This window comes from Vigna radiata, unplaced genomic scaffold (assembly GCF_000741045.1).
Source record: "Vigna radiata var. radiata cultivar VC1973A unplaced genomic scaffold, Vradiata_ver6 scaffold_299, whole genome shotgun sequence".
NCBI classification, from domain to species: domain Eukaryota; kingdom Viridiplantae; phylum Streptophyta; class Magnoliopsida; order Fabales; family Fabaceae; genus Vigna; species Vigna radiata.
In genome coordinates this window covers 50,997-65,045 of record NW_014542029.1, presented here as the reverse complement: position 1 = coordinate 65,045, position 14,049 = coordinate 50,997, and the positions used below count along the sequence as shown (strand labels likewise).

General features: G+C 31.0%; 2 protein-coding genes across 5 annotated transcripts in view; both read right to left on the bottom strand.

The window, feature by feature from the left end:
• Positions 1 to 4,190: 4,190 nt before the first annotated feature.
• LOC106778978 (protein AAR2 homolog) lies at positions 4,191 to 7,408 on the bottom strand. 4 transcript variants are annotated; one of them, XM_014666987.2, is made up of 6 exons: positions 6,936 to 7,408; positions 6,737 to 6,851; positions 6,460 to 6,542; positions 5,935 to 5,992; positions 5,645 to 5,722; positions 4,191 to 5,498 (listed from the first exon to the last, which is right to left on the bottom strand). In XM_014666987.2, the coding sequence occupies exons 2-5, from the start codon at positions 6,830 to 6,832 to the stop codon at positions 5,645 to 5,647; spliced, it is 315 nt and encodes a 104-aa protein (XP_014522473.1). In that variant the 5' UTR covers positions 6,833 to 6,851; positions 6,936 to 7,408; the 3' UTR covers positions 4,191 to 5,498. The 4 variants fall into 4 exon arrangements, with proteins under 4 accessions (XP_014522473.1, XP_022632103.1, XP_022632102.1 ...); XM_022776382.1 differs by lacking the exon at positions 5,645 to 5,722; XM_022776381.1 differs by having other exon boundaries at positions 4,191 to 5,722; positions 6,460 to 6,515.
• Positions 7,409 to 8,428: 1,020 nt separating this feature from the next.
• The window catches only part of LOC106778964 (LRR receptor-like serine/threonine-protein kinase GSO1), a 17,471-nt gene continuing 11,850 nt past the window's right edge, over positions 8,429 to 14,049 (bottom strand). Inside the window, exons 4-5 of the mRNA XM_014666973.1 lie at positions 9,143 to 9,243; positions 8,429 to 8,725 (exon numbers count right to left, since the gene is read on the bottom strand). Coding sequence (XP_014522459.1) covers positions 8,429 to 8,725; positions 9,143 to 9,243 — 398 coding nt within the window. The remainder of the gene's footprint in view (positions 8,726 to 9,142; positions 9,244 to 14,049) is intronic.

Below are 14,049 nucleotides of genomic sequence, written 5' to 3'. Positions count from 1 at the left end.
ATGTATTGTTATACTATTTAGTTTAAAAATTAGTACAATTCAGTTTAAAATTAGTATAGTTAGTAGTTCAGTTCAGTTTATATTATACTTTAGTTAAAATTAATGTAGTTTACAATTTAGTTAATAGTTCAGTTAGTGCAATTTACAATTCAACTAATAGTTCAGTTCAGTTAGTGCAGTTTACAGTTCAGTTAATAGTTCAGTTAGTGTAGTTTACAATTCAGTTAATAGTTCAGTTCATTTCATACTGTAATTTAGTACAGTACAGTTTCAATTTGATAAAAAAAAATAGTTCAGTTCAGTTTTTCTGAACTGTTTTACAGTTCAGTTTTTTGCAGTGCAGTACAGTTCAGTTCGATTTGCCCACCCCTAGTCATATCTACTTTATGTTGTGGTTCCCTGGACAACCAAAATCAAATGTTGATCAAAAAATTAAAATTGTCACTCAAATTTATAATCTTTTTTTATTTTATTAAAAGCCTTTAAGCATCAATTTTACGAATAATCGTTGTTTGTTCAGAGTTAAATTCGTGAAAAAAACACAGTTAACACTTCATAATTTTCTTCTTCCTTCCATCATCAACTACTCGACTCACTTCGTCTCTGAACTTGAAGGCCATCATCACAGCTTGACCGACATCACTGCTTCGTTCCTCACTGTTAACGCCACGTTGAGTTCGTTGCTCGCTGTCATTGTTGCTCTTTGTTTGTCTCCATCAACCATGGTGAGTGCGATTGTCTTGAAAATTTATTTTTGATATGAGCCTATAATTTTTGGGTATGTTGTTTACTTTTTTTATGTTGGATACATGATTAATTATATGCTTAAATATATTGTTGTATTGAGTCAACCTTAATTTTTTCGTTTGAGTTTCAATACAAAAATTATTTAACGTCTCAAAGATTTTTGAATAAATGTATTTGTTTTAAATTAATATAAGAGGAAGCAATGCTAATAATTTATAGATAATCATTGTAAGATGAAATAGAAACAAGAAAAATATAAAAAAAAAACACATCAACATTAGGCTTCAGTTATAGTCAAAACTCAAGCAGTTCGACTTCGGTTCATATCATAAATGAAGAAGCTAAATATTATTTCAGAAAAAAATATTTAAAGAAAAAACAACTTTTGATCTTGGTTATTTTCATAACTGAAGTAGAAAAAGTCTATGGCACTGGTTTTCATCCCAATCAAGGCATAAAGTCTTTTAAATTAATTAATTGTTTTAAATGAGATAGGGTCTATGGCCTTTGTTATTTTCACAACCATTGCCAAAAACTCATTTTTTTTTAATTATTGGTTTAGTGCTTTGATTTTTTTTAACCGAAGCAAAATGTGGATACTTTTGTTTCAATTCATAATTGAGACAAAAAATTCTCCTATTTTATCATGCCTTAATATGTTTCGGTTGTAAAATTGGTATTCATTGAAAACAACCGCTATCGTATGACTTCTTCAATGCATATTAATAGCAAATGACTTTGCTATAGTAAATGAGTTAGGGGTAATTGAACAATATATAAAAAATATTAAAAAGAAAAATAGGAAACTTCAAATAAAATGATAAGGGAAATTAATAAAATTGAATCAAAATCTATTATTCCAACTAAGCAAGGTTCAATTGTAAATTAAATAAGGCCAATATCAATTATACTTCAATTAAGCGGGTGGCAAATAAAGAGGTTAATGTAAACAAAGTTTCATCATTGCAAACAGTAATCATAACACTCGATTACTATATAAATATATACTTTATTATTCTAAAAGTACCCAAAGTCAATCATATATCGATAAAGCATCCCAGATACAATGAAATATCAAGTATCACTAATTGAGTATTTTTGACTACGTCACAATAAACATAATTCATCACAATAAAGTTTAATCATCAATAATTAAATATAATACAAATAATCGCAAATAATAAAAGGCCATACTTGTCAAAGTCTAAGTCAATAACGATGTTCTATTTCAGAATTATTGGAGACATCGTTACAATAAGTCCCTCCACATTTCCCCGTTTGTCACTTTCCTCATTATATCAATGGTGGGAAATTTTTTGGACAATAATTTCATTCCAACAATCAATTGACTTATTGGAAGACTTGTGAAAAGAAAGGTAACTTACACGAACTTGGAATTTTTAGATTAAACCACAATTTTATATAAATAATAATCAACCAAACAATAGTGATAGTGATAAAATTAAAAGCCAATATTCGAAAGATAATAAAATAAAAATAGTACTCTAAAAATGCATTTCACAAGGCAATTGTTTTTTAACAAGTTGTAATATTTTTAATAGCTTCTTTTATGAATAGCAAGATGGTTATAATTTGACATAGAAAGAGTTTAAATTAACACAGTCCAACAGTTTACATATGAGTATAACAAAATAACGTCAGTTATTTCTATGTAGAAGTAAAACAAATACCTTTCGAAAATTTTATATTTTGTGCGATTTTTCATAAAATTTTGTGAAATTATTTTTTAATTTTTTTTATAAATATTTTGTTCTACGTAAAAAAAATTATTTTAATAATAAAAATCCATATAGGTAATAAGTTCGCTATGCTAATTTTCTTAGTTACAAATTATATAGAAATATTGACCAATAAAAAAAAAAAGGAAACTTCCTTTTTTCTAAGACAACAAAATATAAATTAATTAATATTTAAGACAACAACAACAACTCTTTGTTACTTTTTCAAATTTGAAAATTTGTAAACCTTGTGAATTTCTACTGCAACAATGATTTAAAAGTGATATTTCTAGAAATTTTCTATTTTATTTTCATAATTTGTTTTGCATGCAAAATTACTAATTAAACACGGGATGGTATATTTTTAATTTTAACTATTTTTACATTATATTTGAATATTTTAGTTTATAAGTGTTCTATTTCCCGTTCTAATCACAGTGTTTTTCTTTTTTGTAGTCATATATATTTGAGGGTCATTATACACTAATACTTTTCATTGTTATGGGTTTACTTTTCAATTTTCCAAGTCCTCACCCTAAATGTCACTCAAACTCCTTATAATATTTAATTACTTAAATACATGTTTATCTATTATAATTAAAACTGGTAAACAGCAAAATTCGGATAAAATTTATTGTGGATTAATGTTTTTTTTAATTACAATATCTATTCAATTTACATAAGGTAATAACTTAATTTTTGTGATGCATAAAATAAACTACAAATTACATGGCATCAACAATGAAATTTCAATCAAATGAAATGTTATCCGTCTTATAGTATGAACACAAATTTGGTATTTGTAGAATAAATCAAATCGTGAGAAAAGTCTTAGGGCAATAATTCTATTCCAATCGATGAACTTATCCCAAGACTTGTGAAAAGAAAAGTAACTTACACGAACTTGGAATTTTTAGATTAAACAACAATTTTATATAAAAAATAACCCATCAAATATTTCTTTAAAATATAGTGACATAATTATGAAAGATAATAAAATTAAATAGTCAAGAGTAAATACAGGACGAAAGTTAAGACCAGTTGGCTCAAATATGGATTAATCAAAACAATGATAGTATAGAGAACAAAATATGACGGGTGAAGGGTCTGCATGAATGTGAATTGTAATAAATTAATTACCAAGAATAGAACAAAAATGAATGAAGAAAATCAATGAAAGTAATTATCTAAATTATTACAACCAACACTGAATTACTACAAAAAAAATGTTATTTAGAGGAAGTTTTTTTTTTTTTCGATTTGCGAAGGTTTTTACCCTCCGCGTAATTTGCGAGGGTTTTTCAAACAGTCGCAGTTTGAGTCACCACAAACTATCTGTGGGGGTTTTCCATGACTCCTGATATCACATTCAATTTACGGAGGTTTTTCTGCAGAGGGTAAAAACCTCCTCTATTACTGACTATTATTTTATGAGATTTTTAACCTCCTTTATTTTCAACTATTTAATTAAAAAAATACTTATATTTTTTACACTATTTTTTAGTATTAATATATACTATTAAATTCACAAGCTTGTAGAAATAACAAAAAAACTTAATAAAATATATAATAAAATTGAAAATTATAGAAAAATAATTCAAAATTAATTTTATTGATAATTTAAAATAATATACATTCATTGACAATTACAATATAAATATAAAAAAAAATACATAATGTTTAAATAACATTACAAGATTGACAAAAAAAATCTAACACTACTCGATCAATTAAAAACATAAACTAATGTTGATGAACTAAACAAAATCCCTAACACATAAAAGCTTAACATGAGACCAATAACTCTATATTTGCTTCCTACCCTTTGAAGTAAAACAACTTCACTTCATCAACTACTTCCCTTCAACTCATTGCTCCACCACTACTTTTTTAAAATTCACCTCCGTGCTCTCCGCTTCCGCCACCGCTGCGGAGGTCGAGGAGTAAGGACTGACACCAGCGACAGCGAATTGGAACCGAGAATCCTGACAACTATTGTAGCCATGTTTGTTTGGTAAAGCTCCCTTCACATTGGAAACCAAGATGCGCTCTTTTCTCAGTGATGATGCAAAAGAAGACAAAATAAAGAAAGGCTCCTGCTTCGGTTTGTTAAGAAATGAGAACATAAAACCTTTGATCTTATTAATACTAATAATCACTTTTTTAATTCTTGAACCATTCCTTCTAGAATACTGTTCACATTAAACTTTATACCAAAATTTTTAAACAACTATAATTTTCTTATTTATTTTTAAGACTTATATAATAATTTCAAAGTTTATTCCTACTTCATATCAAATTTAAATTATCTTAAAAACTTTATAAATATTCCGACAGTCATCCATGAACACCTTTACCGATAAAAAATTATCCCTAGTCCCTAACAATTTTAAAAATTGTTAGAATGAACAATCCTTATTGCCATTTTCTTACAATATTATGGATTTTCGAAAAATAATTTTATCATTAGAGTTAAATTTCAAAATCTCTTAGGTTTTTACAGTTTTTTATCCTTGTATCAGTTTTTTTTTTTATTTTGCACAGAGCATATCTAATATCTTATTCTTCCCTACTTTTGGGTTCCTCAATCCACTCAAGCAAAATGTTTTTCTTTTCTATTTAAAATACTAATGAACATTCAAAGGCTAATAATCAGTCTTGGTACGAGTTAAAGGACACAATGTTATTTATATATCATCATAAACATAAATTTCATCAAGTTCTATATAAAAAACTAGATAGGATTATTGATCAAAACAAACCTTGAAGCAAATGATAAGAAAGAAATGGATTGGTAAGGCAATAACATACAATTATACAAAGATTAGAGAAAAGCATAACATACCAAAAGCCTCGAACACAAAACCTCTTTTCTCCCAAACACATTACAACCGCAATTTAACTTGGAAATAGAAAACCATGGAACTAGCTTCAAAGCAACGGTCATAAGTCTGACTAACTTATAGCTCAATTGACTTTCATTGTTGCCATATGCACTTGTAATTTTGTCATCTGATAGGGATAATCAAACAAATTATCCAATGAAAAAATGTTCAAATGGGTGGGAAATCCAAAATATAATACAGAAGGCTCTGTTTGCAAATCAACAAATGGACCAAGAATAAGAAGAAAAAGTGCTTGAATGGGAGCAGTTTTACTTAGCAATTCAAACGAGCAGTTTTACTTAGCAATTCAAACGATCCAATTGAATATTTCTTTTGAAGAGAACCTATTGACTGTTACAGAAAAGGTGAAAAGAAAAATCAGTTATAAAAACGAAAAAATCCTACAAACATCACGCATAAATAAGAGCATCTACCACAAGTGACTTTAGTAGCACAAATTGCGTTCTCTTCTGTTGTACTCATCATTTAACTATAACACTAATTTGATCTAATACTTGACCATTATTGATCTAACACTAAATAAAAAAAAAATATTTTTATACCTCTGAAGCGCCAGTATCAATGAAGAATCCAACAATTGGTGAGAACTCTTTCCCATCTCTGCATGAATTCCCCAAAAGAAAAACAAAAGATTCAATGCACCAGATAATTTGAAAAATCATGAAATTTAAGAAAAAATTTAATTCTAGCAACTGACAGAACTAGTGACGTCTTATGCTTAACACTATATGGTCAGCAAACATGATAATAGAGAGACCATATGTAAGAGATAAATCATTTCAAATACTATGATCCAAGGTTATTTCCCAAAAAATACACTTTGCCACATTACACAAGATTGAAAGGACACTAATACTCGCAGAAAAGACAATAGTATAGGAAAAACAATGTCTTATCACACACAAGAACACCCACCACTCTCTTATCATTTCCTTTAATCTATTAATAGGCTCCCCATATATCCACAAGGGAAACATGGGATTTTGCAGGAATAAAAATAACTAAACAAAAGAGAGACTAATGCAAGTTAAAAAATAAGTCTAAATAATTGGGCAAGATGATCAAACCTGCTTGATGAACTATAGTACACAAAATGAGTGCTAGGAGGAATCATCTTAATACCCTTAAAAGCAGGCCCCACATAGAACGTCTACAAAACGAAGAACAGAAGGAAAACAATGTCAGATTGCCAGTATGAAACAAAGTTGGATATTTATTTTAGCTTTCCACCCCCTACGAATTTCAAATTTTATTTTCAGATACCATGATGACAGCATTGAAAGAAAAAAGAAAATAAAAAGACAGTCACTTGGCAGTCCAGAAAATAATAGAAGAATGAAGTACCTGAGTATCGATGGCGACCATGGTGTACTGAGGAACATCGAGGAAGAGAAGAGTGACACCTTGCTTAACAAGCTCTAATGCTTTTTCAGAATCCATAGATTAGAAGAAAATGAACCTGATAGCATCAGTCCAAAACCAACAAAATCATATCGAAACAACAATAACAACAACATTTATCAACAAAATTGTCATAACGTACAACGCAAAGTAGAAGTTTGTGATACAAAGCAGAGTGGAAGGTGCTGCCATTGGCCACCTTCACGAACTCCATGAGCGTATCCAACACGAGTTCCTTGAGCGTCTTGTCAGATTATGGCGAGGCAAGAATGTCGATGAGTGACTTAAGGAACTCATCGAACTTGGAGCGTAGCCAGGTGAGGTAGATGAACTCGAACTGGTCAGCAGTGGAGGGAGCCGCGGAGGTAGCGACGACGGAGAAGAAAGGGATCTTTGGTAGAAGAGGCAGAAGAAAGAGTGGAGAGAGAGTAGGGATTCGAGGACGTGGTGAGGATGAGAAAAAGGGGAAAGGAATGTGAGGAGAAGAGGAAGGTTTGTTGATGTCCGAGGCGGAGGAGAGAAGCTGGTTCGCCAGGGTTTTCAACGCAGAAGAGGAAGCGTAGTGAACATTGGGAAAAAGGAATATGAAATGTATTATGAAATTTGGAAAATTCAATGAACAAGGGGGGAATTTTGGGAGTTAGAGGGAAGATTTGGGAAATTTGAACGTAGGAGGGAAGCAATAATATAATAAAATGTATTTTAACTTGTAGAACTTATAAACCTGAAACAATTAAAACTCCCGTTAGTTTTGACCATCCATAATTCATTATAATCATTTTAAAAAAATGTTAATTTGTGGAGGGTTTTATAACCTCCTCACAATAACCCCGCTAAATATCTTCTTTTTTGTAGTGAATTAGCTATTTTTTATGTTCACAATGTTATTACACTCTTTGAAAGTGTACTTTTGAAAGTGTATCGACAAAACAAAATAAAATAAAATAAAAAATACATAAATTGAAGTAACTGTTTTAAAATGTCCATACAGTGTCAAATATCCTAGTTGATTTCATGTTATGCAATAATTAATGTATATAACGTCTTTCTCGAAGCAGCCTTAACCTGTGCTTGGATTGTCCTTCTCTCCATGTTTCTCTTGATTTAGCCTCTTTTAATGTATTTTTATCTCGATCAAAATTTTTTCAATGTCTTAAGAAAGTCATTTGGTCGATTTCTCTTATTGATCCTAAAACATCTATTTTTCACCTTTTGCCTAACAATTGCCTAAAAATTGGCTTATTGATTTCTTTGGTTTAATTGTTTTCCTGATACTCTCAACACAACCGAATAAGTTTATAATAGTAAAATTATTTCGGTGTAAGTGTGGAAAATATACATAAAGAAAAACAACAAAAATGAAACTTCTAATCTACTCGACATTAGAATTTTCTCCTATAGTAAGAATATTACATATTAAGGTTGTCAAACTAGAGATTTTACATAAATTCGTGAGAGTCCAGTAAACTCGACTCGTTAAATCGTAAGAGTTTACTTTGCATGAAAATAAAATATAAATAACATCCTAATTCAAATAAGATAACAAAATTATATAAATTTAAATACATAAGTTCATAGAAATATTGTTCATAAAAATATAATGTAAAACATAAATTGAAATTTCAAATTCTATGTCTAATCCTCTAATCCTCTAATAATGGCATCATCATCTCCATCATCATCCTCATCTAACTCTTCCTCTGATGAATGTTGTGCATCCTCATTGTTCCCAAATGTTATTTTATCAAGATCAAAAGCATCTAGAGTAGGATATGTTGTTGCTCCATCTAAGTGAACATTTTCACCATCATTTTCAGCTTCAACTTGATCAATCTCAACAACATCATCTGCCTCTTCAGTTATCCATTCATCATCTGATTCAATGTCATCAAATGGAAGAGCTACAGTTTTTCGAATTTTTCTACTTTTCAGCTTGGAGTTATACATCACATAAACTAAATCATTCATCTTTTTTTGATGCAAACGATTCCTTCTCTTTGTATGAACTTAGAATGAAATATAATATTTTTAGTGAAGATATAAACATAATAAAGGAATTTATAAATTAAAAATAATTTAAATTACCATTTCAAATGAACTCCAATTACGCTCACATCCAGAAGAACTACAAGTCAAGCTTAGAATTCAAATAACAAATCTCTTCAACTCCGGAGTTCCATCACCAAACATGTCCCACCATTCCCCAGGTATTTTATTAACTTTTTCAAGAATTTGAAGGCTAGTAAGTGGATTTGGTGCTTCGTTCCTCTCTTGATATCCATTGAATGCTTTTTTTAACCTTTGATATGGATGATTACATTTTAGAAATCTCCGATGACGCAAATACACCGTCTTTCTTCCGTGTTCCAATTGATGAGCTGCAATGTTTTCTTCACAGATAGGACATGTTTTATGCTCCTTGACACTATATCCTGACAAATTGCCATAAGCTGGAAAGTCATTAATGGAGCAAAATAACATTGCACGCATCACAAAAGTTTCAGAAGCGAATGCATCAAATATTTCAACCCCATCAACCCACAAAAACTTCAAGTCTTCAACTAGTGGGCTTAGATAAACATCTATGTCATTTCCAGACAGCTTTGGACAAGATATCGTCATAGACAACATCATGTACTTCCTCTTCATGCACAATACAAAAGATAAGTTGTAAATTATCAATATAACTGACCAACAACTGCGATTAGTACTCAGATTACGAAATGGGTTCATTCCATTAGTGGCTAAACCAAGCCTAAGATTTCTACACTCTTTACCAAATTGGGGGAATTGTTGATCAATATTTTTCCATTGCTTTGAATCAGCTAGATGACGAAGCAGCCCGTCAATTTTTCTCTCATATGCATGCCATCTAAGGTTTTTAGCATCTTTGGGATTCGCAAACAAACGCTTAAGTCTAGGCACTATTGGAAGGTAACAAACTACTTTCAAAGCAGATCCATTTTTTTCTATCTGACCATTATCTTCACTATTTTTTTTTTTACTTGTATCGTGATAACCCACATTTTGGACACTTTGTCAAAAATTCAAACTCTTTCCTATATAAAATGAAATCATTGGGAAAAACATGTATCCTTTTATACTTCATACCCATTGGACAAAGAATTTTCTTCGCATCATAATTACGAGTAGGTAGTGTATTTCCATCTGGCAGCATTTCATTCAACAACGTCAACAATTTTGTAAAACTCTTATCCGTCCATCCATTGCTCGCCTTCAAATTCATGAGCCTTAACACCATTGACAAACGTGTGAACTTAGTTGAACCGACATACAAAGGTGTTTCCACATCAGTCGACATCCTCTCTTACACATGAGCTTTGGCAAAATTTTCTACGCCAACATCACGGATCATGTCCTCAATTTGTCTTCATCCAGTCGATCTTCTTCCATGGTGGAATTAATAACATTTTCAGTTTGGGAGTCAGTCAGAAAGTACATTTCTTCGCCATGCCATATCCATGTTGTATAGCATCTTAGGAAACCATGACATATAAGATGTTCTCTAACTTGGGTTGTGTTCAACTTTCTCCTATTCAAACAGTTCACACAAGGACATCTAAATTTCACTTCATCATCATTTGTACCTTCATTATGTTGTGCAAATTGTATAAATTCCTCTACCCCTCTCTCGTACTCAGCACTAATGCGTGGTAAAGTAATCCAATTTCGATCCATTCCTAAATATTACTTAAAAAGATAAGGTACAAAAATCAAACTTGTAATTTCATACATACCATTCAAACATTAATTTCACCTAGTGATTACTCAAATATTATAAGGTTTAGGAATTCTATTAAGGATTAAATTCTAATAATTCTAAATATTTATTATTATGCAAAAACAATAGTAATTGTTATTATGCAAATTCTAATAATTCTAAATTTTCTATGTCTACATATTTTCTATGTCTACACTACCAAAACAATAGTAATTGTTATTATGCAAAAACGAACGAAGAAATCATGTTGAAGATAGCAAAAACGACGAAGGGCATCAAAGGCAATACTTGGAATGGGCGTGGCAGAGAGGAATGGCATGGCGGAGAGGAATGGCACGACGGAAGTTGACGATTTCCAAGTGGAAGTTGACTATTTTGATCGGTTAAAACTCTTCCACAACGTTGAAAATGGCAAAGGCACCAAACAAATTTGAGTTTAAACGGTGTAAAATGATTGAAAATGGAAGTAGAAGATGGCGTCGTCGACGGAGAATGGAAACAATGCTCTAAAACTGTTTGCGCGAAGGGGACAATATTGTTCATGTGTGTTTTATTTTTTTGACCTAGAGGGGAATATGTCGCGGTTCAACACTTAACTGCGGTAATAGAGGGGAATATGTCGCGATTCAAAACTTAATTGCAACCTATTCTCCTGAGAAAAATAAATCAAAATGGCATTTTTGAAATTTTTTTCAAACTATATGCCGTGGTTCAGCGGCCAACTGCGGCCTATTCCCTTAAATATTTAAAATTTATTCAGATCAGGGAATAGGCCGCGGTTCCCCTCACACCGCGACCTATTCCTTGACGTTCCGAATCCTCCCAACTACCTTTTGGGGAATGTCAGAAGTTTGTAGGGAGAATAGGCCGTGGTTCTAAGAGCAATCGCGGCCTATTCCCCCTGCAACTTCTGACACTCCCCCTCAATTTGTTCTTCCCCTCAACAAATCAATTTATGAAATAAAAGATAATGAAAAGGTTGGATTTATTTACACAAATGAAATTACGGCACACACAATATGTAGGAACATAAAAGACAACAATGAATGAAATTAAAACAATCATCAAATCTAGAAGGTAGGACTGAGGATGATTTGGAGTTTGAAGATTTAGACGTTCCTCAATGTTGCCCAAACGAGTATCAAAGTCTTCAAACCTTTCATATACATAATCTTAGGTGAGACCCGGAGAGACATAAAGAGACGTGGCGAGGCGCGGCGAGGTCGCGTCCAACAGCGGCAGCGCTTCCGCGAAGGTTCAAACTCCGACTTCTTCAATGGTGACAACTGCGCGAGGACATTGGTTGTTCTGATTCGTGGTGCAAGTTTCCTTCTCCTCTTTCTTCCTTTGTTTTTGTTTGAGTTTTAGGGCTTTCCTAGTTCGTATAAGAATGCAGGTTGGGTGCGAATGGGGTTGCGATGACGGACGAAGGTGGCGGTGGCGCATTGCGAGGAAGGTGGCAGCGGAGTGAATCGTTTTTCGATTTGGAATTTTTGGGTTTCTGAAATTGAGAATTAGGGAATTATGTTTCTCATTTTCAAATTTGGGGTTTCTGTTCTTGTTTTTGCGACTTAGGGTTTCAACTATTCATCTGATTTGGGGGTTCCAACTTTGTTATCTGAGTTTGTGAATTGGAGACATGGACTTCATTTCAAATTAATTTTTGGGCTTCTGTCTTTGCAATCTTGATTTTTTTCAGTTAGGAGGTTTGAAATTAGAATCTGGAAATGAAATCAGAATCGAGGCGTAAAGGTGGCGAAAGAAGAAAAAAGAAGAAGGATCCTACTGTCTCGATTTAGGTTCCAACTAAGACAATAGAGGGGAAAAAACTAACTCGATTCAGAACCGAGGCAAAAAGTCTACCACTTTTTTCCTTGCTTGGATATGTCTTGGATAAGAAGAAAGTGCTCAAAAGATGCACTTCAAAATGCAATTCTGTCCAACAAATTGTACGTTTGCAATATATTTTTATTTGTGGCTACCAAGATGGTTCATTTTCCTAACAACATAGAAAGAGTCCATATTATTACAAATTAATAGTTTTACACGAATAAATAATGTTATTTATTCGTACAGACAAAATATTGTATGAAAATAGATACAATTAGAAATTCGTATGTTGTCTATATTTTTCTTTAAGGATATCTTAAAAAAATAATTAAGTCCAGCTAAATATTAAGAAAATATTTTAATAGCGAAAGCTTATGTCACCATTTTTATGTTGTTCCTATGATATCGTCATCTCATATTACTAGAAAATGACTTTGTTATAGTAAATTAATTTGGGGTAATGGGACAATGTGTAAAAAATATTGTCAAATTAAAAAGGAAACTTCATGTAGTCATTATTGAAAAATTAGACATTGGTCTTTATTTAAATAAAATCACAAGGGAGTCCTCCACTTTTCCACCTTTGTCACTTTCCTCATTATCAACGGTGGGAAATTTTTTGGGACAATAATTCTATTCCAATCAATTGACTTATCCGAAGACTTGTGAAAATTGGAATTTTTAGATTAAACCACAATTTTATATAAAAAAATAATCGATCAAATGTTTCTTTAAAAAGTAGTGAAATATTATAAGTCAATATTCTAAAGATAATAAAATTAAAAAAGTACTCTGAAAATGCATTTCGCAAGGCAATTGTCTTTTAACAAGTTGTAATATTTGCAATAGCTTCTTTTATGAATAGCAATATGGTTAATTTGACATAGAAAGAGTTCAAATTAATACAGTCCAACAGTTTACAAATGAGTAACAAAATAAAGTTATTTATTTCTATGTCGAAATAAAACAAATACCATTCGAAAATTTTATATTTTCAGTGATTTATTTATAAAAATTTGTGAAAATATTCTTTTTAATTTTGTTTTATAAATTTTTTAAGTTCTGCGAAAAATATTTAAATAATAAAAATCCAGATACGTAATAAGTTCACTATGGTAAATTGTCTTAGTTACAAATTATAAAGAAATATTGACAAATGAAAAAGGAAACTTCCTTTTTTTTTCTAAGATATAAATTAATTAATATTTAAGTTAACAACAACAATTCTTTGTTACTTTTTCAAAAATAAAAATTTGTAATTTTTAAAGAGACAATGAGTTTTAAAAGAACCGAGTCTATTATATTTAGATTACCATTACTTTTAAAATATTATTTTCTGATTTTTTACAAAATCTCCCTTAATATATATTAAAAAAAGGATTGGAGACCAACCCAGTCTCATAATTTTGAATTGAGAGGAATCATTCTGTTATGTGGAATCCAAATCCAAGTGGAGTAGCTCTCTTGTCTGATTTTTGATATCGTTTCAGTAGGCTACCCTCACAACCCTTTCGATCTTCAACAATAATTCCATTTCTTCCTTTACACTACTTCACAACAATAATCCAGATTTCCTCTGCCAAAAATTAAACAAATAATTAATTTTCCCAAAATTAAAAACAACAAAACATAAATAATAAATAGTGAATGACAAATTAAAATTTGATGTTATTAATTTTTTTAA